Consider the following 27,535-nt stretch of genomic DNA (forward strand, 5'->3'; position numbering starts at 1 on the left):
ATGCCATCTCAAAATAGTCCCTTCCATTTTATTGTTTACAGTCAAATTATTTAACCCTTAATCATTTAAGGAAAAAAAATGTAGACAATGCCTTTTTCTTTTATGTCTATAATTAAAACAAATAGAAGTACATATAGATATTTTCAATGACTTTTATTGAACTATCAAAATGATCGCATAAAGTAACAGAACAATGAATTAGCCATGAAAAATCTGAAGGTATTGAGAAGAAAAAAAACAAAGACTTTTATTCTAACTGAACATTAGCACTCTTCTATCTGATTTTTATTCCCCAGATGATTCTGAGATGGAGGAGGCCTCTGAGTCATTTCAGGTATCTTCAGCAAAAAGAAAATGCATATCCAATAGAAATTGGTAAATAAATATTCAATAATTTCTATAATTGTGATCATACTGGCTCCACAAAACAGGCCCAGCTGACCGCCAACATCTGCTGTAATCAAAATCAATACATAAATTGTCATGGTTTTTCATAGAAAGAAAATTAAACATTGTTAGAAGTGAAATTATTTTAAACTAATGAATAACATTATATGAAGATAAGTTAATTGTATTACCATAAAATATGGTACAAATAAAGTAATAGCAATTCAGGTGACAATAATATTAGTCCAAACTACCTTTAAATGGAGAATTAAGGTAAACAAAAAAATCTGTTTCCAAATTTCTAACTCAGACTTTGGAAGATACGAAGCCTAAGCTAAATTCATTAAGGTTCCTAGATAATTTCAAATCCAATTCTATGTGTTAAATGAAAAGAAATGAGACATCCTTATGACATTAGAATTTTCTGGAAAATTAATTTCCAAGCAACTGTGAATTTAAGAGTCCAAACTTTATTTCTTTTGAGGCATTTATAATATTTAATTGAACTAAAATATATCAACACAGCATTGCTTTTTCAAAATGTCTTTAAATCTATGTTTATTTTATTGTTTATGCTTTTATTGTGATTAAATATTCATATCTTAAATTTTACCATTTTAACCATTTTATGCTCTGTGGCATTAACTATATTTGTATTTTTTGACACCCATCACCAACATGCATCTCTGAAACATTTTCATTTTCCCCAATGGAAACTGTTTAAACAGTAACTCCCAGCTTCCTTTAGTCCCTGTCAATCACCCTTTTACTTTTTATCTCAGTGAATTTGACAATTCTAACAGTGCCTCTTCACACACATTACTTTATTAATCATTACTTTCTTGCCATGAGTAATTCTCAGGATCTTGCCAATTTTGTAAAGTGTGGTAATGAAGTATAGGTTTCTTCATGAGCTTTGGAGAGTTTGTAAACTTTCTCCCTATCTTGGGTCCCAGCTGCTAGATCAAAGTGCTGTCATTTTTCCTGACTCTAATGCTGTCTTCTATCTTCTATGTGGCTTCCTTGAAAAGGCAATGAGATCTAGGAAGTCAGCAAGTATGTTGGTTAGGGGATGTATAATGAAAGAAAATGAGCAGTGGTTGTTCAACCAAATGCCCAATTTTGCTTGCTCATGTTCTTTTTAACCCACCCTGGGGTGGAACTCCATGTAGGGGTATTCGGAGGCTCAATTCCTCCTGATAAAACATTATAGTACCCTTGATGACAGGATTGTCCATCAAGAGAATAAAATATAAATGTGAGTATGAAATACTGAGCATCAGCCATTACTTTGTCAAAGCCTTTGGAGTCAGTTTGCAGTGTTTCTAGGGAGTGCAAAAATGTTGGATTTAAAAAGCACACAAATGACATTACTATTGATTGTGTCTCTTCCATTGATAAGCTAAGCTGTAAATATGATAGGAAAATAGAAATTAGAGGAACATCCAGGAAGATATAAATAATGCTTACCAAGTAACTCAGATACACTCACTGCTTTTTGTTGCTGAGTTATCTTATAGTTTAAGTCACTATAGTTTATTTCAATGTTCACAAGATTCTCCCTGGGAATGAAAACAGAATTAATGCAGCTCAAGACTGACAGCTCTACTTTTATATCCTATCTTACAAAAGTAGCACTCATTTCAATTCAGATGCTATTTAATGTTGAATTAGACACAGTATGTCTATCCATCATTAATTCCAGTTAGCATCATTTCAAAGGCACTTTGGTCTTGTTGGAATTTAGAGAAACATTCTTTTCCAGACCCAACAATTTTTCCATGTCTCATTCCTGAGCTATCAGAAAAAGACATTAATTGTAAACATGTACTGATATAGAATGAAGAAGTATTTACAACTATTTATGTGTGTGTTTAGTTTCAATTTAAATCCTTGGTTTTTTTCTTTGTGACTTATGTGACCCTAGAGAAATCACATTTTTACCCAAGTCTTGGTTTCCTTATCAGTGGTCAGGAGTTTTGAGGTGAAATTGCAGTTGTGTTGGGGAGAAATTAAGTTAATGTATATGTAGAATGGGCAAAGAACCTGGCATATAGTGAATGCCCCATAAATGTTATTGAGTTTTTTTTCATTGATAAAATTGAGCTAAGACCATTTTCTTAATGTCCTCTGGAAATCTTTACAGGTGACCAGAGTGGCTAAACATTATTTGCAAATGAAAGCTGTCTATAATTTGGAGATCCTCACTCTTTTGCAAAAGTCTACTTTGAACTTCAATAACACATTGAAATGCTTCCTGTATTTCAACTTGTATGCCTAACAGTTTAACACATTCCAATTAAACTCCTGATATTTTCCCCATTTATAAAGTTTCACACCCCATAGCCAATTCAACAGGAAATCCTATTTGTCTCATCTTCAGAATACCTCTAGTGTCCCACCAGCTCACAGCCCATTCATTGCTTCATCTTTGCCCAAACAGCCCTAGTCTTTCACCTGGATTTTTGCATTAGCCTTCTGACTTCCACTTTTAAGGTACTTTATCTCAACAAATACACATGCTCTGTTCTTTATATAATAACCAAAATGTACTTCTGCAACTGCTGGATCATAACACTTTTGCTCAACCCAACCCTTGCCCTGAGACTTCCCATGTAAACTTAATGAAACTCTTCCATGAACTTTGGAGAACCACTGCTTCAGGTTTTTGCTCACTGTCACCTTCTCAGGAAGGTCTTTCCTGATCATAATCCATAATCTTAAGAATAACGTTCTCTGACTCTGGCTTCCTAGACCACTTTCTACCTTTTCTCCTGCCATAGCAACTAGAGCCATCTAATGTGAGTATGTCTATTTCCATCCCAAAGGAATCAGGCATAACAAGGCAGCATTCCTATCTTTCTTATATTGAGGTATCCTTAATGCCTAGAATATCCCTTGAATTTTAACACACCTAAGAGGTGTTCATTTATATTTGTAAAAATAATAAAAGATGGGCTGGGGTTGTGGCTCAGTGGTAGAGCACTTGCCTAGCATATGTGAGGCACTGGATTCAATCCTCATCAACACATAAAAATAAATAAATGAAACAAAGGTCCATCAACATCTAAAATTTTTTTAAATGGTAGAAGATAACAAGTTAAAGATGAAACCAATATATGAGTGGATAAATATTAACTTCTCCATGTGATAAGCAGAACTGGAAACCAGCTACCTCATGATTGTTAGCTGGATAATAGTTATGACTGATCCTATTAGTAACGATTCCTGGAATTATGTCATGTTCTTTATCATATCTAAGGAGTGTGGCTGTAAATCATTTTCTTTATTGTTTACAGATTTTTAATCAATATTCCCAAATATACTTAATTCAAAATGCATTATTAATATGTGTACTTAATTTCCATTGGTGTAACCATGAGTAACAGAAGAATTTGCAATGTTTAAAGAGATAATCAGGGGACACGGTAATGTTTACAAATAATAAAGCAGTTGGCAAAGTGAAAGAAATAATCAAGTTGTCTTGGAAGTTTAGAAATTTTAGTAATATTCCAATCATTTTGTCCTCCATTGTACTCTAATTTGCATGTACTTTGATAATATTGTTTAATTTCACAAGCACAACATTCGTGATCATTTCCACGCATTATCCATCTGTGTTTCTGAAATAAGATAAATTCCTCTCCAATAAAAAATATTGTGATATTTACTCTACTTCTCTCAGACAGCTGATATGACCAATAATTGAGTCTCACCAAACCTGTGTCTCCTGGTAGTAGTGAGTTTATTCAATGGAGTCCAATAACATTTGTTTGAAAGGCACAATTATAAAATAAAATCTGGGTTTTAATAAGGGCAAAGAGAACAAATAAAAATGAGATTTATTATGTTACCAAATGCAGAGGAAATGCTTCCAGGTTCTTGAACATAAGTGCTTCATTAAAGGGAGTGAACTGGTTTTGTAAAAATTGATTTCATCCAATTTTAATTTAAAAATTTGTTAACACAGAAATACCTTAAAACTTCACTTGTATAACTGATGAAATCAATCTTATTTCAGGCCAAAGTACTGGAGGTACTTTAATCACCTCCACACTGCATGCTTCTGTAAGGCTGAACTTCTCCCCTTCATAATGAGGTTCAGCAGCTGCCCCATGAAACCCGGAACTGCCATAGTCTGGGTTTGATTTCTGCCATACAGAGGCTTAACCGTTAAATTAGAGATTGCTTCTTTTTAAATCATATTTCTGCTAAGATTTCATGTTTTCTCTCCTGACTAATTGTACATGTGTTTGCCGACTTATGACTCTATTATTTCTGCTAACGCTACACGGACAAGTTTCTCTGTCTAGCATCTGGGCAAGCCCTGAGTCCCACGCCTTGGCTCAGCTATCTGTCTTAGGCCTGTGGTAACAGCCTCCACTACTCCCAACCACTGAGTTCCCTACAAGTCACTAATGATAGGATTAGTTAGAGAACTATTCATAATAACCTGAGTTCAGTATTCTCTAGTATCATCTTGTTGAGTTCATGGATTTCTTTTCTGATTCACCAGTATGTCTCCAAAATCATGCCTGCCTACATTCCTTGCAAATTAAATAATTTTGAAACTCAGGAGATCTCAAATAGCTGAGATCATCTAAGATGTATTTAAATATAACAGACATAATACTACAAATGAATCAGGTCCCCATATTAAAATGAAATAGAAAAAGATATCTGTATTGGAGTTAGCACTATAAATAAAGACTAATTGCAAATTTCTACTTCTCTATCATTTTAATATACTAAGTGTTTGAAATCATACCCTAGGAGCCCTATCTTGATACAAATACATTTTTCTTTCTGATTTGTAAAGATAATTTTATTGTCTACTTACATGGTTGAACTTTTAAATTTTTAATTAAAATAAATTCCAAGGTAAAGCTGAATCAAAACATGCTTTCAAAGGTTAGTTACTTGACTGTGCAAATACAAATCAAGTTTAAATTAGTTAATATTAAATTATTTTAATAGATAAAATTAGAAATACCAATATGCAATTATCATTGTTTCAGGTCTAGGACTAAAAAATATAAATGAGAAACAAAGAAAAATGTTAAGTTTACTCTCTTGTTTAAAAGAATAAGCAAGAAATCCATAAGATATTTTATTTATAATTTCTAAGAGCAACATGGTATAACTGGAGAATTTAATATTCAGTTAACCAGGGAAACTGCAATGTGGTATCTTTGTGAAAAAGACCTGTGGATAAGTTTTCAAGCATAATTGCTTTCTGTACCATTGACTATCTTGATAGGTCAGTTACTTGAAATAGAGTGTATTTTAATTTCCTCCGTTGTGCAATGACAATAGTAATTTCTGTTCAATTTACCTTACACAGTTCTTAAGAGACTCAAACTATAAAATATAAAGATAAGAAATTTCCATATTTTTAGGCATCAAAATGATATTAGTTAGCATTCTTATTTCCCCAGTTGGGATGATGAAAGTGTGATCCTGTACCTCCTAAATGACACCAACAAGCAAAGCCCTTGTCCTGGGACACGATTTCATGATTTGGTAGAGCTAAAGGCACCAGGAGAGGGCAGAAGATTGAGAGGTTACTGGGTCCAGGGCAATAACAGACTGAGCAAATGCTTTCAGCAAGTATCAGTTGATTTTCACACAATTAAAGTAAGGAGATGAAAGACATGATCTTGCCTACTGATAAATTTCTATGCTGTCGTTATTAATTCAATTCTGTAAGCCACTCCCTCCCTTGATTGATCAGCATTTTATTTCCTGAGACTTGAAGTTTTCAATGAAAATAAAAATGAATGATTTATGAGACTAATAAGATTACCTGATATAATCGTGGCTTTGATTCAACTTCTTGGAAAGATATTTTAAAGCTTTTTGACTTGGAAAAGATGAATAAGAAATGGTAGCGGGGTATTCAGTTTCTTCACAAGAAACAGGGCAGCTAGAATTGTGGGTTCCCATTGTACATAATCCCTTAAATTCAATGTGGTCTGAAATGCAAATCGGGACAGGATATTAGGGAAGAATATTTCACAATGGGGAGAACAGAACTTTTAAAATAAATAATGTAAAAATGTTTCTATATGTTTCTATATATAAAGTATATATATACATATATATGTTTATATATGTATACACACGATTATTTATATATGTGTGTTTGTATACACACAACATATATAAAAGTGTGTGTGTGTGTGTATCCCCAGTACTGGGGATTGGACCCAGGACCTTATGCAAGCCTGATCTACCACAGAGCAGTCCAATGTTACCCCAGTCCAATGTTAATTTTACTTTTAATTTTTTAAAAAGTATCAGATATTGTCACTACTTTCTTAACAAATGGTGTTTATATTTCACTGTTAATGCAGCAAAGAAGACAGGACACAAAGAGTTGCTAACTTTGAATTCATTGAGTTGCTGGAACCTTCATTAGAAATAAAGTCTTTTCAGCAAATGTCTGGGTATATTTCCATAAAATATCAGCTATTTGCACAAAAGTTTTTTTTTTTGTGTGTGTGTGTGTGTGTGTGAGAGAGACATTGTATCACTTTGAGAGGAATTTCAAATATAATCACGAAAGCCAATGACTTGGGTTTAAACTGAATTCATCTTGTTTCAACAAAATGAATTCATCTTGTTTCAATACATAATGGTGTCAGACAGTGTTGCCAGTGTTTGGAGTGTTATTTCTGTGGACCAGTAACTTTTCAATCAGCCACTAGATTCTCTTCTGTCCTTCTTTAGTTCCACCAAGCCATGAATGCACATGTGTCTCGGGGGAGGGAGGGGGACTCTGGAGGAGGTGTTTCCTTTGCACCTCCTCCCAAAGCCCATTCTCACTGCTCCTCACCCTGTCTCTACTCAGACTCACCTTTTTCTCTTGGTTTTAATGCAGAAAACCTTTGTTCTTGTGAACCTGTTGTCACCAAAATCCCTTTATCAGGGGCCACCTTTGGGCTTGTTTTCCATTCTCTAACACTGATACTCCTTTGGTGTGTAACTTTGCATATGTCCTCTTATTCTTTAAGATTACTAGTAAAATCATCACTCTTTGCCTACACTCACATACATTCACACTGTCACTATGTTTGTTTACACACTCACACATGTGCACACATACCCTTGCACTCTTTCACTCATGCTCACATACTCTAAAATATTCTTGTACACTCATACTCCCTCTCTTCCTCCCTCCCTCTCTCTCTCTCTCTCTCTCTCTCTCACACACACACACACACACACACACACACACTCATACACACACACTCCCCACACATTTGTGACATTGTCATCCCACAACAATCCCTGAAGAAATGCTTACAGGGAGTAACAACACCCCACCACCACCACCAGCTCTCCCTCCAGCCTCCAACAGGAATGGGAAATTGGAAGAAATTTGGCAACATAATTTGAACTTTTTGCACATTTAGCTTGTGGGCTATAGAAAAATATAAGATCCTTTCTACTCATACTGATATATTGAAATATTTAACAATTATTTAAAAGAAGCTGTTAAATCTATTCCTGCTATGCTGGAGATATTTCCATAATGCATTAGAAAACCACCTTTCATAAAGGATATGTATTAGGATTCCATTTAGTAAACAACCAATGATTTAAGGCCATAAATATGAATCTATATATGTGGAGAAAGTTATGGAGGAACCCATAAGAATGTTAACATTGGTTCAAAATTAAGACAAGTATGTAAGAAAAATAAAAGGCTATTTAGGAAGAAGCTGTTCCCAATAAATAAAATGTGTGCAGTTACGATTTCATTTATGTAAAAATTTCATATGTAATGTGAACATATAATAAAATGAATAAATGAAAGAATGATTCTCAGAATAATTCCTGAAGGGATAGAGCTTCTATTGCTTTTTACATAATTTATTTTCTATTTGGTAATATTTAAACTATTCACAAAAATATCTTACTTATGTAAAAAAGTAAGTCTATTTTATTATTTTAAAAGAACAAAAATTGAAAAACGACACGAAGATTTAAAAATAAAAGCCAGAACACTGGTGCTGTTACTTGGCTTCTGTGTAAATTTCAGTGGCATATTCCTTGGAATCAGAGGGGTTTTGTTTGGTTTGTCTATGTTTATGTAAATTGTTTAAGAATGTCAAAAATTCCCTGCTATTGTCTATTTTCTGTTTTATTTTTGGGCTATCCAAACTATGATTTGGGGTCTTATATTACTCTAAGTAACATTAATATAAAACCTGAAAACAAAAATTAAGCCACTTACCAAGCATAGGAGAAACACAGTTGTAGTATTTTTGTAGGTCACATTCTATCCCATTTCCTTAAAAACAAGTAATATATATTTACTTTTATTTTATAGATTGATTGATTGATTGATCGAATGACTGATGGCAATTGAACCCAGGACCTCATGCCCTACCACTAAGCTACACCTCCAGGCCCTAGAACTTTGCATTTTATAAAATAAAGCAGCCTAATGCAAAAATACATTTCATACCCACATCCCTCCAATGATCCACCGATTCCATCCATGCATATGGATATTTATGTAATGTGAGTATGAAAAAAATGTTAGGATCCAATGAAAGTTAATGTTGAGAGGAATTTTTTTTTATTATTTCTTTCCATTTGTCTAGACAATTCTAAAACTTTAGGTGGGAATAATATTTTTAAATAAATAAAAATTTTTAAATTTTTAAATTAAATAATTTAAAATTGATAATATTTAAAATTGCTTTCAGAGTTATCATCTCTTGGGTCTTCATCTCTCTCTCTCTCTCTCTCTCTCTCTCTCTCTCTCTCTCACACACACACACACACACACACACACACACAACACACACAAACTTACTTGATGGTCCTTCTAGGGGTAGGATGGAGGCAGAAAAGTACCAATATTTGTTAAGCACCTTTTGTGGATCGTGAGACAAATAACAAAATCAATATACAGTCAAACTGAGTTTTATCCCTGGGATGATTCTAAATCCTTAGACTTTGAACTTTAATATTTCTCTATTGCTATAACCTTTGTGGTCTCTAAGGTTAGCCAGAGTGTTTATTCAATAATCCTGAAAATCAGGATATTGTCCACTTAGAATTTGTGAACAATTTGTGAAATGCTTGCCTCACTACAAGAAAGTGTTCTTTGTGAAGGAACTGCCAGAAGTGAAAAACAGAATATCTGCCTCTGACATTGTCAGTAAAAAACCTGATTTTTCCAGAATTTTCCTTAATTTTCACAATAATATTTCTTCCATGATAAGAGACAATGGAATTTTGGAAACAGCTCATATCTCAGGGAATCTGGAACAGCCAAATGTCACACAACTTGCGTTTCTCAGTCATATTTAAATATAACAAGCCAAGCGAGGTGGTGCATGCTGGTAATCCCAGTGGCTCAGGAGGGAGACAGTAGGATCACAAATTCAAAGCCAGCCTCAGCAAAAGTAAGGCACTAAGCAACTCAGTGAGAACTTGTCTCTAATAAAATACAAAATAGGGCTGGGGATGTGGCTCATTGGTTGATGTACCCCTGAGTTTAATTCTTGGTACCCAAGAAATAAACAAACAAACAAACAAAACTGGTATAATACTATAAGCTAATCAGTTTCCCACATTACAATGGAATACTGAGATGTATGTATTAGAGGCAGCAGTATAAAAGACACATAATTCCAGATTTTCTACCTGTCTGATTTGGGGTTGCGCTTCTTCAAATTATTAATGGTGTTACTTTAGCTAATTCACTTTATAAGTCTCAGTTTTCTCTTCTGTAAGTATAGGGAGGGATATGTGAGGATTTAACCAAATCACATAATAGTCCTGTAAACACTTCATGCATCCTGATGTTCACACAGATGCCATGCTCTGTATTTTATGCAGCATCTTTCCTAGTTGCTGATTCATATTAATTATTCAGTTTGTATTTATTAAAACATAATAAATTTTAAAATATAAACATCATGCAGCATGAATCAATTCAGACTTATCTCCACTAACGTTTCCAATATAATTGGGAATGGCGTATCAGAGCCAGAGACAGAAGTTTTATAAAGTGTCAGTTTTGGGGGGGTAGCAGGGGGTGTGGGTGATGTTTAGAGATCAGCCATCTAGATTCTAGAAAGAAGGAAGGAAACGATGATTTGAAGTCCCTGGAGAAGTTTGCCAGTTACATAGTCGTGTTATAAGAGGCAGCATTATTATAAGTCTTTGCGTATGTGTGTGAGAAGAAGAGAGGGGGGAGAGAGGGAGAGGAAGGAAAGAGTGCATAATGGCAAACTGGTACAGCCAAACAGGTCTTGCCCCACTCCAGCCCCCCATCTCCATGAAAATGCTACAGGAGGAAGGTGAAGAAAACTGAATGAAAATGCCCAGCATTTATCTAGACTCCATTCTATTCCATGGTCAGCCACTTTTAAAACCACTTACATGCTTTTTCCATCTTTGAGACAACCCTATAAGGTGGAAAAACCTTCTCCCCATTTTATAGGCATAGAGAGGTTACATGACTTGGTCAAGATCACCTAGATCAGAAATTGTGAGGCTGAGATGCCTCACAATTGGATTTGATTCATAACCATCCTGCTCTCCTGCCTTCTTCAAGGCCTGCCTCATATCCCTGATCCTGGAAATGTCTCCAATTGTATGCAAAGGAGGCTTGAAGCTACCTTTACACTCACAAAGAAATCTCCAGGGTCAAAAACTCTACATACATGAGTTTATTTTTCTTTCAAATTATGAAAACCCCTATGTGGTTGTTTTAAATATTTGAGAGCATCCAATTTTAACTTTTGGAATAAGAATATAGGACCCATCCTGATAACACAATTTTCTTTTCCCTAAATCTCTGCAATGACTCCAGGATTTCAAAATTATCAGTTGAGATTACATTTGGCAAGTGAATGATTTTCCAGAATAAAATTTCACCAGAATGGAAAACAATTTAATTACATGTTGATTTTTAAGGATCAAATTAAGCAAATATAATTGAGTGTGGGAGGGTCACTGTTTATTTACCTGGAAGCAGGAAAGGCAAACATCCGCATCGCTTTTCTATGAGCTGGGCTTTGCATTCTTTCAAACAACCATAAGTGCTGTAGTGACGAAAATTCTGGAGCTTGATGTTAGGCTTGCATTCTCCCCAAGGGTATTCTTGGTGAACTGTCTTAAGATCAAAATTAAGACCTGATGCAGCAGGAGATTTATCTCAGTCATTCTACCCATTTTCCATTAGAGAGACAGCAGACACTAATTTTGTTTTTGGGGGGACAGGGTAGTACCAGGGATTGAACCTGAACCCAGGGGCTCTTAAACACCAAGCCACATCCTCAGCCCTTTTTATTTTAAGATGGGATTGTACTAAATTGCTTAGGTCCTTCCAATTTTGCAGAGGCTAGCTTTGAACTTTCAGTCCTCCTAACTCAACCTCCAGAGTCTCTGTGATTACAGACATGCACCATGGTACCAGGCCAGACACTTTTAAAATTTTCTCTCAGAGCTCCATGATGATTTTAAATGTAGTACATTTGCCTGTTTTTTCTACCCAATTAACCTGAATGACCCTGAAGATTTTAGTGGTCTTTCATTGACGTTTTTCTCAAATGCCAATCTGTAATATCAGCAGACTAATCATTCAAAAAAGGACGCATACAAGGAAAAAAAACCTCATTTATGTAAATATTATATTAGCATATAGATAAGCCCAACCACAAAACCAAAATTGCAAACAAAAAAGCTTTTATTGAGCACCAATTATATGCCAAGCCAATAAAGCTAGAATTTTCTTTGTGTTACTTCACTTAAGCTTCATATATACTTATGAAAGGGAAGTATTACCCTCCTCAACTGCAAAAGAGAAGAGATGAAAAACTCATAAATATAATGAAAAATAAATGACTGTAAGTGGCTGGAAAATGGAAACCTGGTGGACCAGCCCCAACTCCAAAATTGCCTGAACTTGTCTCTTTTATTTTCTCCTTCCCACATAGTTCTTTTTTTTGGCACATGGGTAGGTGGGTCCCGGGATTGAACTCAGAGGCACTTGACCACTAAGCCACATGCCCAGGACTATTTTGTATTTTATTTAGAGACAGGGTCTTACTGAGTTGCTTAGCACTTCGCTTTTGCTGAGGCTGGCTTTGAACTCGCCTCCAGAGCAGCTGGGATTCCAGGTGTGCGCCACCAGTTCCTGGCTATTCTCATTCTTAATTTCTAATGAAGCTCAGTCACCTTGGTTTGGATAGGCTTCCCAACTTTCTCTTACGTTGCATAGATAGATTCATTGCTTTTACTGTATATTTGTCTCCAGATAGAGGAAAAGAACGTAATTAAAACTTTGGAATTTCCCACCATGGTTTAAAAGCACAAAGAAAAGGATTTCTAGTGAAAAAGTACTCTTTACAAAATTCATTCATTCTCCGTCCCATCTTTACCTTCAGCTGGCGGATGGTTACCCGAGTGTGCATTCCCACGGGAGAGTACAACCCTAGGCCAACAAACTGGGGCTCCTTCTTGGGTGAGTGAATAACAAAGACGATCCCAGCATCAGCAAAACCCAGGCCTGGGGAATCAGTAAACTCCTCCTGAAATGAAAATACACGTTTCCTCAAATTGCAGAGTAATTAGATCAGTTCTACACAGCTTGAGTTTCATCAAATCTCATGATGGTATTGGACTTACGTAAAATCAATTGTTTCATATTCCAATTCAATCTCTTTTATATAAAAGGTGTGAAAATGAAATGGCTACGACATACTTTCCATGTTTGAATCACAGCTCTGGACCTCTGCATTTTTCTACTTTTCACTCTACATGGAAGCTGGGACCCTGGTCATGGCTAATAATCTGATTTCCACTGCTCCTCTCCTCCCCAGCTACCATTTCATTGCTTTCTCTGGCTGTTCTCTTTGATTCATGTGTTTTAGAGAATCTTTTGTCACTTGTTTTGGTATTAAAATCCCTGTCCTTATTCAAAATTCAAATTTATTTTTCCCATGTTAGTGAAGGTCGACATTGATTCTGTAACACTAGAGTTATTTTGATATAAAATTTCTGCCCCATAAAGAAATTTAAGATGATATTTTCAGTGACTTTGTCATTAGTTGTACTTTTAGGCTGTACGTAGTACCAAGAATAAACTTGAGGATAAGATGATTTTTTTCTTCAGTGAATAACTGCTTATGTAATTACTTTAACAAACAGGCTTAATATTTTATTTACAACACAGAACGCTATATCTCCTGGGGCTGTTATAACCCTCTAAAAAGCAGTTAAGTGGCAAGTCTGGAAAAATATCTCAATGCTGATTACTTATGCAGCATTGCATTGAAGATGTATATTTTATTTGGATTGTTAAATTATGTAAGACATTTAGGTTGTAAAATTTGTAATTAATATTTGAACTGACCTCAGGGCTAATATTTGAATGACATGAAAATATTGATCAAATATATATATATATGAAATATATGTATAGGAAGGGGCATTGTAGTGTGCAGTGTTGTATTTGGACATAAATAAAAATATCTTTAATTGGATACAAAAAGTGAGTACAAGTATCTTAACAGAAATTCCATAAAAATAGCCAATGGAGGCTGAGGCAAAAAGTTCAAAGCCAGCCACAGTAACTCAGTGAATACCTAAGCAATTAAGGGAGACCTGTCTCAAAATAAAATTAAAAAAAATAAAAAGGTCTAGGGATGTTGATCAGTGTTTACACACCCCTGGATTCAATTCCGTACCAAAAGTAAATACATACATACATAAACAAAATAGCCAATGACTTCCTTTATGTCAATTAGGAGATTATATAATTTGGTGGGATTCAAGAGACCAGGCTTATTTGTTATCTTTGCCATTAATTGATTGCATAATTCTGAATTTCTAACCTATAAGTATTTTATAATCCTCGTTTATAAATCTACAGAGTAGAAAACCTCTAAATGTGGAAGAGGTTCGAAAGACACAAAGTGAGAATCAACCATGAATTGGAGCTATACCAGGCACTCTTGAAGACATCACCACTGCATTTCTCAGGAGTCTCAACACCTGCCTCTGAGGTCTAGATTCATAAAATGTCTTAGTCCAACTATAACTTTCCCAAACTAGACTTGAGCAAAGTCCAGTCTATAATATATGAATAGCAATTATTTTCTCATCAATTTTTCCAGATTCAGATTCTATGATTTATCAAATGTGAATATATGGTTCCTCTCTAAAATATACTGCATGAAAATCTTAACCAAAATTATTTCTTAAATGCATAGAGTCATCTTAAATTAACTCTATACATTGCAACTTAGAAATCTCTGGTTTCCTTATTTTGTGGCAAGAAGAATTCTTGGAGTTACATTAACAGAGATAAGTAGGACAACTAAAACTCAAAATTAGGTCTTTTTAATCTCTAAGTCAATTATTACATAGAACTCAGAGGACACTAGGCTGAACTGATAAAAACAGAAATAATGACAGGGTAAAATATTTAAAAAAAAAATGTGTCCCCTATTTGTTTGGAATCCTGGCTAGATTGAAGAAAATTCAATACCTGATTGACATCGAAGATCAGGCTTAAGCCTCTTCCAGAGACACTCACTTTTTTCCATCCTTGGATATTTTCACCATGATTAAAAGTAAAGCAATTTCCATATTCAGTGAAGACATGTTTAAAGTCCTCCAATATAAAAATGAACCAAATAAAACACAATCAGTTGGGTATTTTCATCACTCCTAAGGTTTAAATTGCCATACCTTTTTTTTTTTAAAATCATGATGTCTAAACAATACAGAAATACTAGATAGAATGTTCTGGTGACTTATGTATGTATTCAATAATAATTTTTATTTCTCTTTAATACATATTTGTGAATTTGCATGTTATTCCTTAAATGAGACATTTTCACATAAAATTAACATGTTTTTATGAAATTACTAAGAAATTACTTCTTTTTATTACCTACCTTATTACCAAGGCTTCTGGAAACATGCTTTTGCTGGGGAAGAACACTTTGATAATCCATACTTGAGGAATCACCTGTCCTTCATTCATATGTTTATGGTAGAGATGTCAATCACATTATCTACCCTTGACGTCCTCCAGCCACCACAGAAGCATGCATGTGATAAGCTGAGCTGATCTCAGTACCTGACCCTGACCCTGAGGCTTTGGTGATTGGTTCATGAATTTATGTGTCCTTATAAGAGCTAATCAATCTTCCATAGGATTACTGCATTGAAAACTGGAGCTCTAGCCTATCATAATGAAAGTCAAGGGTTCCCTTTAGCCATTTTGGCTCTATGGAGGGAGAACTCATACAGAAAGAACTCATAACCTGTGTTAGGAGACAGAAACAAAGATAGAAAGTACAGGATAACCTTGTAGTCCCTTTGTGTACCATTTTTTAACCTATTTCCTCCTCTAGGAATACCCAATTAAACCAGTTTGTTTCTTGTACTTTTCAGCTTACCAGAATTGGGTTTCTGTAATATGCTGCTGAAAAACTCATTTCTGGTACAAAATTTCCTGGTTGTGAGTTGAAATATATTGGTAAGTAAAAAGCAAGATAGAAAAATCTCCTTAAGAAGAATATAGGACATCTCTTGTCAATTTCTTCATCTCCGACAGCCATCTCTCAGGCATTTCTGTTTGTCTACTGTATTCTATCAAAAGGTTAAGGAATTGTACCCCAGAACTATGAATTTTTGAAGTTTACTTAGACTCCTTTAACACAGACTTCAGAATTGGCTGTGGAGAAAAAATATGGGACCAACTTTCCTTCAAATCTCTTTACTAGCAGACTCCAGATATTCTACTTCTTATCTTAAATGTAGATTAATTACATAGATGATAACAGAATTACATGTGTTATGAGCAAGTAAACTTTATCTCAATATGAAACAGTACCAAAAAGCAGCTTATTATTTTCATCATATGATAAACTATCAAATCGTTACCTTTGGGCCACATGGTATTCCAAAAAATTCACATGCCAGCAAAGTGCTATTGTTGAGATAGAAACCATTATTCTTGATAAAATCTGTGACACTGAAGTTTTGGTGACTCTCAATAAAATCAATAGCCTCTTTAAAACCAGTAGAATTGACACCGATTTCCTGACGATGGAGAACTTTGGATACAGTATGCCATAAGAAAACAATGATTCCAAATTTGGCTACAGCAGCTGTTTGGAACCTATTAGTAGGAATAAGGCAACCATTAGAAAAATAAAGACTTGGAACAATCTTGAAGACAGAAACCATACATCTGGACTCTAGCAGTTTCTTCATATCTTCTACATTCTTTCACATTTGCAAGATATTCAGGTCAATTGGATTCCTAAAAGTTCTTTAACACACTGTACACGTTATCTTGTATTTAAGCATACATTTTTAATCCCCTAAAATACCTTTCACACCTTGATCTGAATGAATCCTAATGGATCTTAAACATAATTCTTTCTTCCTTCAAAGGCAGAGTTGAGAAAGTAGAACAAATATTCAGAAGCCACATTTCCTGGGTTCAAATCCCAGCTCTGCTATATTCATATCTTAGTTCCATATCTGCTTACTTGAGCTGTCACTATGACTCTGAGCATTCCCTTCCTTGTATGTGTGTGGCTACATTCTGAAGTGCATTATATGCATTATAGGGCAGGAACCCCAAAACATGATAGCTTAGCTGCCAACTCAACTTGCTGGAATGGAGTAGCAGCCAGATGGCAATTCTTCCAGTCCTGTATGCTCCCCTTCAACCACATCAAATGCTGAGTCAGGTGAGACAGTGCAACTTGGTGAAGGTACCAACTTCTCTTGAGTCACTTAGGCCATGAAGATTGGTGGTAGTGAACAATAGGCACATAATTCCATTTCCTCTTTATTTTCTCCACTTCACATCCAGTTTTCTTTCTGCCCAGAGCAGGCCCAGCACCAGAAATGGGAGCAACAGATTTACAAAGGCTACTTAACCAGGCCTACAACTGTGTAGGGCTTAACCCCCATTGTAAATTCTTAATTCTATGTCACTCCTAGCAGTGCTGTTTCTTCTTCGAGTTCTGGTTGTTACTGCTACTTAATGGTATCTCTTAGCAAATTTCTTCATTTTTTACCACTTCATTTTCTCAACTGTAAAATTGATATATGTTAATATAACCTACCTCAATGTGTTATAAATTAATTATTTTTGTGAAAGCCTTTAGACAGGTGCCTGGAATATAATAAGTGTTAGGTAAATATTCATTAAATAAATGTCTCATTATTGTCAAAGTGTCCTCTTGGCAATGAAAGCAGAAACGATCTACTTAATCCAACCACCATATTACCTTAAAATACTCTAGTTTTGCTAAGCAAATTCTGCCTTATAGTTACATAGAGTTCTTTATTTGCATGCCTTATGTTTCTTTCAAAATATAATTGGGAATTTCATGGATATTATATATTTTGACCTTGAACAGATTCTTCTCTCTTCCAACTGATAAAAAGCCTAGAACAGAACATGTTGTCCACTCCTAGCAAGTTTACGGGGTCAAGTGGTCTCTGGTTTGTGTGTCATTCAAGGATATCCTTTATTTTCTACATTAGTTTTTTTTTCTTTGCTTTCTTTTTTTAAAGTAGTATTACATGTGTTTTCAACTGGTACATGAAAATTATACATTTTAATGGAGTAACATGATGTTTAAACACTTGTAAATTTCTGTAATGTTTAAATCAGGTTAAACATAACTATCTCCACAAACATTTGTTATTTCTTAATGGAGAAAACATTCAAAACCTTTCTTCTCTCATTTTCAAATACTACATTATTGTTATCTACAGTCACTTTCTGGTGCAACAGCACACCATAACTTCTTCTTCCTAAGTGTAACTTAGTACCCACTGGTCAACCATTCCTCATCCCTTCCTCCCCCATGCTCTCCACAGAATCTGGTAACTACTCTCAATCTTCATGAGATCATTTAAAAAAAAATTTTTTTTTAAGTAAGATCATGGGATACTTTTCTTTCTGTGCTTGGCTTATTTCGCTTAACATGATTTCTGGTTCAGTCCACACTGTAGCACATGCCAGAACTTCATTCTTTTTGTGGCTGAGCATTTCATGGTGTCATGCCTCACATTAGACTTATCCTTTTATCAATTGATGGGCATTTAAGTCATTCCCATCTCTTGGCCATAGTGAGTAGTGCTACAATGAACTTGAGGATTTTTTATATCTCTTCAACATACTGATTTCATTTCATTAGGGGAAATACCCAGTAGTTGGATTGCTGGATCAGATGGTAGATTTGTTTTCAATATATTGAAGAACTTCCACACTGCTTTCCATAATGGCTGTATTAATGCACATTCCCACCCATAGTGGGCAAGGATTCCTTTTTCTCCATATCCTCACCAGCATGTATCATCTTTTATATTTTTGTTAGTATCAGTTCTTGCTAGAATGAGTTGACATCTCATTATGGTTATATCCTATATTTTATTTTCATTTTCCTTTATATTATCTTTTGTACATACATAAGTTTTCTTTCTAATATAAGCCATGATTAATTCTTTCCTGGTCATGATAGGGTATCCACAAAACAGAAAAAAAAAAAGAGAGAGAAGAAAACAAAACCCTACACCAACATTATATTTCAGAGATTAGAAGCTATTTTCATGATAAGCACCTAATTTGTGCCTTATGTAACCAGCTCTGATTCTCATAAAGCCAGTCCACATCTTAAAAACCTGTAAATAACCTCCTCTGCCTTCCTCAGTAGCCTATATCATGGTGGAATTTTTTCTAACTTAGCATAGTTAGTAATCTTACTTTTCATGGTCAAAAGTAATATGGCAGTATGTAAAAATGTGGATGTGTAACCAAGGTGATTCTGCAATATGTATTTGGGGTAAAAATGGGAGTTCATAACCCACTTGATTCTAATGTATGAAATATGATATGTCAAGAGCTTTGTAATGTTGTGAACAACCAATAAAAAAAAGTATTTCTGGGGATCTTTTCAGGAATCAAGTTTAGATTAGCAATAGATTTGAGAGAAAAGTGCAGGGCTAACTCTGTATTGAGGGATGGGCCTCTAAGATACTTCAAGTTCCTAACTCTGAATGACTGACAGGGTGCCAGGGATCTGTTCCAAAGCTCTGCAACTTTGGAATCTTGCATAGGCTAAGAGGCAGTCCTCCCTCACATCAAGTTCACTAGATTCTTGTCAAAACCATTATGCAGAGAAATGAGGGAATTACCACATTTGTGGGAGGTGTAAGTACAATAGGTAAAACTGTTGAAAGAGATGTCATTTAAAAATGTCCTTTTAAAATATTTCTATTATATTAATAATGGTGAACTAATAACTAGACTAGATCTGTTCTTCTTATGTAAACTAATGGTTCTAAATGTACTTCCCCAAATTATATGATCCAAAAGCAACATTTCATCTGATATGAAAATTGATGCCTGACTCAGACTTTCATTGAGCCCTGCCAAGCCAGGTTCAGGTGTATCATGTATTAACAAGAAATTTATATTTTACAGAAAATTTTGTGGAGTGAAAAATAGGGAAGAATATCTGTTCTTTAGATTCCTTTTTGAACCAATTTCAGCATCTTATCAATTCTTTCATTAACTGACCAAATCTTTGACACATTTATTTTATATTTGCATCAGAGGTATGGTTTTACTTTTGTTAAAACTCCTTTAATATGCATACCCACACATGTTTTCATTCACATAGATTAGAACCGAGGAAAATAGCCCACAGATTATAAAAATACAGTGACAGAAATTATTTGTTCTAAAACAATGGATTAATTTATACCAGAACTTACTCCATCTGCTTTTTTCTCTTATTTTAGTAGAAGAAAATATATTTCAGAAATTTTAACAAAATATAATGGAAATTTATTGTGAAATTTGTGGCAAAGATATTTTATGGAAATTTTTGACACAGAGGTATTTGAAAGGGCATGGAATATTTCAATTTCTGGAATTTATTGTGAAGTATGATTTTAATGAATGTTTGACAAATGCATCTTTATGAGTTTGTTTTCCTATTTTAATAGGCACTGCTTTACATGAAAGAAACATTTCAAAATTAAAGTAGTATTCATTAATAAACTGTTACTGGATTTGGCACAGTAGCACATGATTATAATCTTAGTGATTCAGGAGCTAAGGCAGGGGGATTGCAAGTCTGAGGATAATTTGGGCAGCTTAAAGAGAACCTGTCTGAAAATTTTACAAATAAATAATAAAAAGTGTTAGGAATGTAGCTTAGTGGTAGAATGCCCTCAGATTCAAGCCCCGGTGCCACAAAATAAATAGATAGTTAGATAGATAGTTAAATAAATAGATGAAGTATGAGTGAAGCCAAATTAATGAATCTGATTGTTCTCCTTATCAAACAGTGATAGTGTAAGGAAGGCTAATTTGGATGAAGTAATTGACAAATTTGCCAAAAAGCTGAAAAATGGAAATACAATGTTATCAATTGTTGCAAAGGATTAAAAGTATATCTTTTAAAAAATATGTTAATGTTAGAAAATATTAGTGCATTGTTTCCCTTATTTTTGTTTTACATTATTTATTTTCATTTAAAATTTTTTATTGCAATAAAGGTATATAGAACATTGTCATCACTTGGTTGCATGACTATTAAAATGATTTTGTCATGTAGGGGAGGATAGGATTAGAAAATAATCTATTGAATAGACTTTGGTGCTTATAGTGAGAAATAAACCCTCTTGTTCTAGAGTTTATTTTAATCTGACTGTGTTCCTAATTTACCTGTATAGCTATCTGCCTCTGCTGGGAGCACAAGTAGTTGTTAGGATCCACTCGTTTCAAGCTTTGCTGTTTTTACCAATACTCTGGGCATAAATTTCTCCAGAGTCTGATCTGATTAAATTTGCAGGGGTACTTTTTAGGACCAGGCTTTGAGAGTTATTCTGACTTTAGATGGGCTCTTCTTTCCTAGATTAACACTGATACATTATGATTTAGCTTGTTGCTCTCATGAAGCTATCAGGTTCCTCTTAATTTCTTACCCCCCAAATATATATTGTTTTTAATATTTATTTATTTTGCCACACTGGGGATTGAACCCAGAGGTGTGTTACCAAGGAGCTCCATCACCAACCCTTTTTATTTTGAGCCAGGGTCTCCCTAATTTGCAGAGGCTGCCCTCGAACTTGCAATCCTCCTGCCTCAGTCTTCTTGGTTGCTGGGATTTCAAGTATGCCCTAGCACTCCTGGCTATACTGGTTTTTAAGTGTGCCCTTAGACTTGAACCTCATCATACTCAATTACAAAATCCGTTCCCTTAGGGAGAGCTTTGAAGTTCTCTCTACCTTTGGCCTGCTTCTCCTTCCAGGAAAAATATTTACAAGTTCTGTGTCAGGGAGTGACTTGTGGTCTTCTGACCTTGCCTCTCCTCTTCTGACCTCCACAAAAGCAGGCTTGGGTGAGAGTGAGGGAGAGTATTCTCCTACTCTCCCTCATATAACCTCACTGTGTATATGGGAATCACACAGAGGAAGAGTGTCCCCAACTGTAAGTTGTTGCAATTGGGAATTTACTCTCTACAAAGCTGAATTGGATGAGTCATATTGGCAGCCTGAACCTCCCAGGGGGCACACTGTGGCCTGTCGCTAGGAGCTGAGGGGAACTGAGGCCCTGTCTTCTCAGTGAAACCCAGCTGGAGTGTATTTTCTGTCATTCTGAGATAAAAAGGGGGAAGAAAACAGGTGTGTGGTTCCAGTTCTAAAGATCCTGCCTGTTTTTACCAAGATAGCATATGTTCCTGAATAAATATTTCCAAATACTTTAAATGTTGCTTTTAAAAGTAGTTTTCACTAGTTGGTCATGGTTGTTTCCCTAGGAAGAATCAGGAACCCTCACATGGTGCTTCTGGAAGTGATATCTACATTTGCCTTCAAACAAGGGTTGCTGCAGGCAAACTTTGTTAGAGCACATTTGAAACAGGTGGTGAGTACTGAAAGTCTTTTTCTTGGGAGAGGATTGATCTACATTTACTTTTTGACATCTTGATACACCTTAAGTTCTCAAGATACTAAGTCACACAATCATGCTATAACACATACTAGAAAATTGAGCACCTCTCCTGGAATTACCCCCCAAATAAAACAATATGAAGTACGTATCACCTCTTCTGCTATAATGGCAAGTATGTAAAGCAGATGATTTGTAACTTGATACACTGAAAAAACTGAAGCTAAGAAGATTAAGTGACTTCTTCATGGTCAAACAGCTGATAAGTGGGGGTTCTTAAGGAGCTCCTCTGCCTACCCAGGCAAAAATCTCATTTGTAATCTTTTAAGTTTCACCACAGGCAGCTACAGGGATGCAGGCCTCACAGGGGAAACTTCCCTTTTCTCAGCAGACTTGGGGCAGTCAATGAATTGTAGCTTTCTGCAGTGAGCTACAGTGGAGGACTCAAGAAAGAAAGCAGAGTGTAAAGTCAAGGGTAATGCTCTTCTAAGCTCAGGGCCCTGTGAAATCTACAGCAGCTTGTCCTGTGTCTGCTACATTGACTATGTCATCATATGTACAAGAGAATTTTTCATATCTCCATGCCTGTCACCTCTCTCAGTCCTTCCTCATCTCCACCTAGGATCTTCTAGTCCTCCTTATACCCATACCCCAGGTAGTAACTGCCTCTCTGTTCTCTGTCCATTCAGAGCTTCACGTGTACCTTTATTGCATCATGCAGTCATCATTTTTGCATCACGATGATTCATATTCCCCTTTTTATGACAAAAATTGTTAAGTGCAGAAATCAAGACTTTTACATCTTTTAAACCGTGAGGCTTGCTACATACTAGCATATAATTGTGGAGGAAGGAAAGCAATAAGAAAAATAAGTGAAAGAAGATAATAAGTTTCTTTACTTCCCTAAACTTGTGCTTTTATGTATAAAGAATTTCCTTGGATTTACATATGGGGCATACTGCATAAGAAACTGTCAGATTTATATTAGCAAAATTACGACGACCAATTATTATTAAGAAAATAATTTTTACCTGTTCAAATTACAGAATGTCACAGACGGGAACTCAATTTTTTCCACATATTGAACCTCAATAGATGTCGTGGTTGGCCATGTGAAATAGTTGATCAAGCGACTGTAGATCTGCCACACCACTAGTGAGACGGAGCCCAGCACCACCACCAACCAGATCACCTTACGAATTCTGCTTCGGTTCCGAACAATATTATGCACCCCGTGAAACGAAGTGGAGATGGCAAAGTCATGGTCAAACTTCTTTCGGTCAGTGGCAGATGGCAGTGGTTTCTTTGAAAGGTAAAACTTTATCTTTCCTAAGAGTCCTTAAGATTTTGTCCAAAATATAATTAAACAAAAAAGTCATGAGTTAGGAAACCTTAATGCTATCTGTGAAAAACACAAGTGACAAGTGGTTGATCAAGCTATTCTTTTTATTCCTTGTCATTATTTTTTTCCTTTTTATTATTCTATGTCCTGTTAATTGAGTGATTTATTCAAAAGTCAAGAAGTCTAAGTGTCAGGTCTAATGAAAATATGCTAATGCTATTCAAAGAATACTCAATGTTAAAGCAAAGATGTTAAAAACATTATTGTTACCTGCAGCCTCAAAATCAATCCATCTTGAATTGGTTGCTTACAATAAATGATAATCTTTTTAAAAATTAGGATGAATTTTTAAAATAGTGTTTTTCCCTGGTGAATCTCAAGGTCCTTTAGATGTCATGAAAAAAAATCAGGCTCATTCTGATTTTGAGAATAAGTGAGGCTCTAAACAGTCACTTCTTCAATTAATCTTTGTCCAACAATGTTGTAATTTATGGTGATTGCAACTTCCATATTTTGTAAGATTTGGTAAAGAACTATTTTATTTCTCTCTTGGTTATTTAGTGTTTTAAATTAAAATTGCATCATTAGTTATGTAATCTATTTTCTATCTTTTTAGAAAGTGAATTCATCCATTCAGTGCTATCAAAAATTAATCAAATATTGTTTATTGACATAAGTTGGAAGGGACTACTGAGGTTTGCATTAAGATATTTTTGACAATATGTAACATTCAGAATTTTCTTTTGGTTTAATTTGTTTTTGCTTTTCAGTAGAAGATGAAAAGACACTGTTGGCTGGGGGAAGAGTGTAATTTAATTAAGAGGATGATATGGCTTTTGCAATGGGAAGTTCTGGCTTCTAACAGAGGCCTCACCTCTCACAATCTGCATGACCTCAGCTGAGTTTCTTAACCTCATGTCTCTTCTATCAAATGGCAGCAATTGCATCGACCTCATGACTTTGTTGTATTAACTAAAGTATACTTGGAGATGGCTGGCACATTACCTAGACCATGATCAGTACTCAGTAGTATTTGATAATTTTATTCTACTAGTTTAGTGGTAATGCAGTAAAAGCTAAAATATCCTGGGTTTTGGAATCCACCCCAAATTCTCACGTAAAAATTGATTTTTAATTGTCACAAGATGCTCACAACATGTTTAACTTTTGTATAATTTGCTTCAAAAATATTATTTTAGTCAACTATTTACTAATAATTTACTTCCCAAAGGTTGCAAACTCTACTTAGCATTTAATAAACTAAACTTTTTGTACAGTTATTGGATATATAAATATACATAAAAAAATTAATTATCAACATTTTCTAATAGTGCCCATTTCATTTGGACATGAACTGTCTAGTGATTGGATACTTATAAATTATTTTATTATAATTTTAAAGATATTATGCACTAAGCAGGAAAATTTGTATTAATATCATTAGCTTGAAGTTGTACTTAAATCTTGTAATAATACCTATATAATATTATATAGTAATATTATATATTATAAATATATAATATTTGGTATCAAATTAGGCAGTCTATATAAAATATATGACAGAGTCCCATGGAAAAATTGGCAGTGTGAAAGAAGTCGTTGTCATTACTAATTAGAAAGGTAAATCTAATTATGATCTTTGTGATATTTAGTCATTAATTATAATGAAGAACTTATTCTGATAAAAAGTCAACTCAGTCTCTAGGCAACTTGCATTCTTCTTATTATAGGGATTAAAGTTACCAGAAAAGGAAAAGTAGTCTAATAACCAGTAACTGGTCAAGCAAAGTATAGCTGTTGGTAAACATTATCTTGGAAAGGCAAAGTTTTATTTGTAGTAATGTTTAATTTTTATTTTTAGTTTCAAGTTTGCTTTTAAAAATCAGCTCATTGAATAAAAATCTACTCCTTTACCATTGGGTTAGCCTTACTGAAATGTTCTCAGTTATTGACTAGGGATTTAGTAAAGGTTTTTGCAAAACTATTATTTTAGATGAATAGTGAAGAAATAAGGTGATGTATGCCTGTCAGGATGATTAGAATTGGTTAGATAAATTGCACACCAATCCACAAAGCAGAAACTTCTTCCTCTCCTGACTGAAGTATGTCCTGTGTAAGTATTTCAGGTAGGTTTGGCATAGAACATTGATCACCACAGAATCATTTTAAGGAACATCACACAAATTATTCTGGATTTAAAAGTGAAACTTGCAGCACATGACAAATAGAGACCAAAAGAAAAAAAACAAAACTGAGTTCTAACATATAATGATATTTTAAAACTAATTTTGAGTTTCTCAATACAAATTTGAGTTTCTCAATAAAAAAGTGAGTAAAAAAGTGAGTAAAACTCTGTTATTTATTTTTAAAAATTCATATTACTTATATTATGTTCACATAATATTGAAAATCAAATTTCCTATATGAATTAAAAAACCCTTTTCCTTTGCTTATTTCTAGCCTTTAGGAATGAACTGTTCAGAGGATTTTACTCTTTACCTACCTTTCTCTGCATATCCGTTTGATTTCTCCATCTGCTCCATTTGTGATTTCAGTAAGCAGGAGTCCTCAGGGTGTATTAAATTTTCATTATGACAATATTCATTTTGTGGCCTTTATATAAAATACAGAGGTTGAGGTTGTAAAATGTGGGGGCAATTTAAATATTTGTGTTGCTATGTTGTGCCTCATAAAGCACATAATCTACAAACCAAAAATGTTGACTGAATCAGCTCTGGGACTTTTTGAACTGATGAGAAGCTATCATAGAGTGAAAATTTTAAAAATTAACATTAGTAAATCATTTTCTCGTAAGAAAAGGAATAATCCCTGTCAAATGTCTAGATTAATAGTGGCTTCTAACCAGGCAGATACTTAAGTGGCCAATCTGGAAATCTCCTCAGTTTCTATCTCTATCTCTATCTTTATACAACTTTGAATCAAAATCCGGTGGGATAAAAAAAAAGAAAGAAAAAATGTGTTTATTCTGGGAAAAGTATCTTTCCCTTGACATTTCTTTCTTAGTATCAGATGAAGCTATTTGTAACAGAAGTAGTTGCCAATGGCTGGGGAAAAGATCAGGAAATATTACCTCTGGAAGAAATGAATACTGAGAGCATACAAATTTGACTAAACATGCTAATTTTTTTCATATTACTCATTTTGAGTTTTTTTTGAGAATTTTAGAATTTTATATTAAGTAATAAACTGGAGAATGAGCAGTATTGTGTATAAATGGTGCCATCTGTTGACGCATATCAGGAACTGCATGCACCTGTACTTGCAGCTTGTTGCATTAACATGATAATATAAAGATCTAACTATTATTGATATGGTTGCATATATTTTACCTATATTTGGAAATTCCATAATTCCAAGTGCTATACGTTGAAAATTATCCTTACATGCAGGAAAACTAAGCTGAAGTGGAGGGACTTCCTCAACTCTAAGTCAGGAATGGGGTCTATCTCATAATATATGAGTTTCTTCTTGAAACATTTCTCCTTTGGGTTTAAGCTATAAGTCTTGGCATAAAACCTTAGAATTCAGGTACTCCTTAAAGGAACAACAAGCAACTCACCTCCCCATCTTATCTTCCTTGCTTTGTCTGTCTTCCTTTATTCTTCCCACCATCTTTCCCCAGCATAGGTGGAGTCCTTATGATGCATGAAGTTATGTGTTGGTATACTCAGTAGGCCTCATAGTCAGTTGGTTATCTGCCATTTGAACTTCTAGGGAAGAATGATGAGTTGCTTTAAGTTTGGTGACTGCTGGTAGAAAATAAGACAAGTCTATAAAGGGCCAGCCAGGCTAGAGATACAGAAACAAAGAGATAG

General features: G+C 34.6%; 1 protein-coding gene across 1 annotated transcript; it reads right to left on the reverse strand.

The window, feature by feature from the left end:
* Window positions 1-263: 263 nt before the first annotated feature.
* Asic5 (acid sensing ion channel subunit family member 5) lies at window positions 264-26,242 on the reverse strand. The gene is made up of 10 exons (XM_026384748.2): window positions 26,203-26,242; window positions 23,389-23,695; window positions 16,315-16,552; window positions 14,909-15,034; window positions 12,798-12,947; window positions 11,383-11,530; window positions 8,630-8,686; window positions 6,194-6,362; window positions 1,858-1,949; window positions 264-454 (listed from the first exon to the last, which is right to left on the reverse strand). Exons 1-10 carry the CDS (start codon window positions 26,240-26,242, stop codon window positions 264-266), a joined length of 1,518 nt encoding a protein of 505 aa, XP_026240533.2.
* Between the last annotated feature and the right edge of the window lie 1,293 nt (window positions 26,243-27,535).

Source organism: Urocitellus parryii, chromosome 10 (genome assembly GCF_045843805.1).
Source record: "Urocitellus parryii isolate mUroPar1 chromosome 10, mUroPar1.hap1, whole genome shotgun sequence".
NCBI lineage: Eukaryota > Metazoa > Chordata > Mammalia > Rodentia > Sciuridae > Urocitellus > Urocitellus parryii.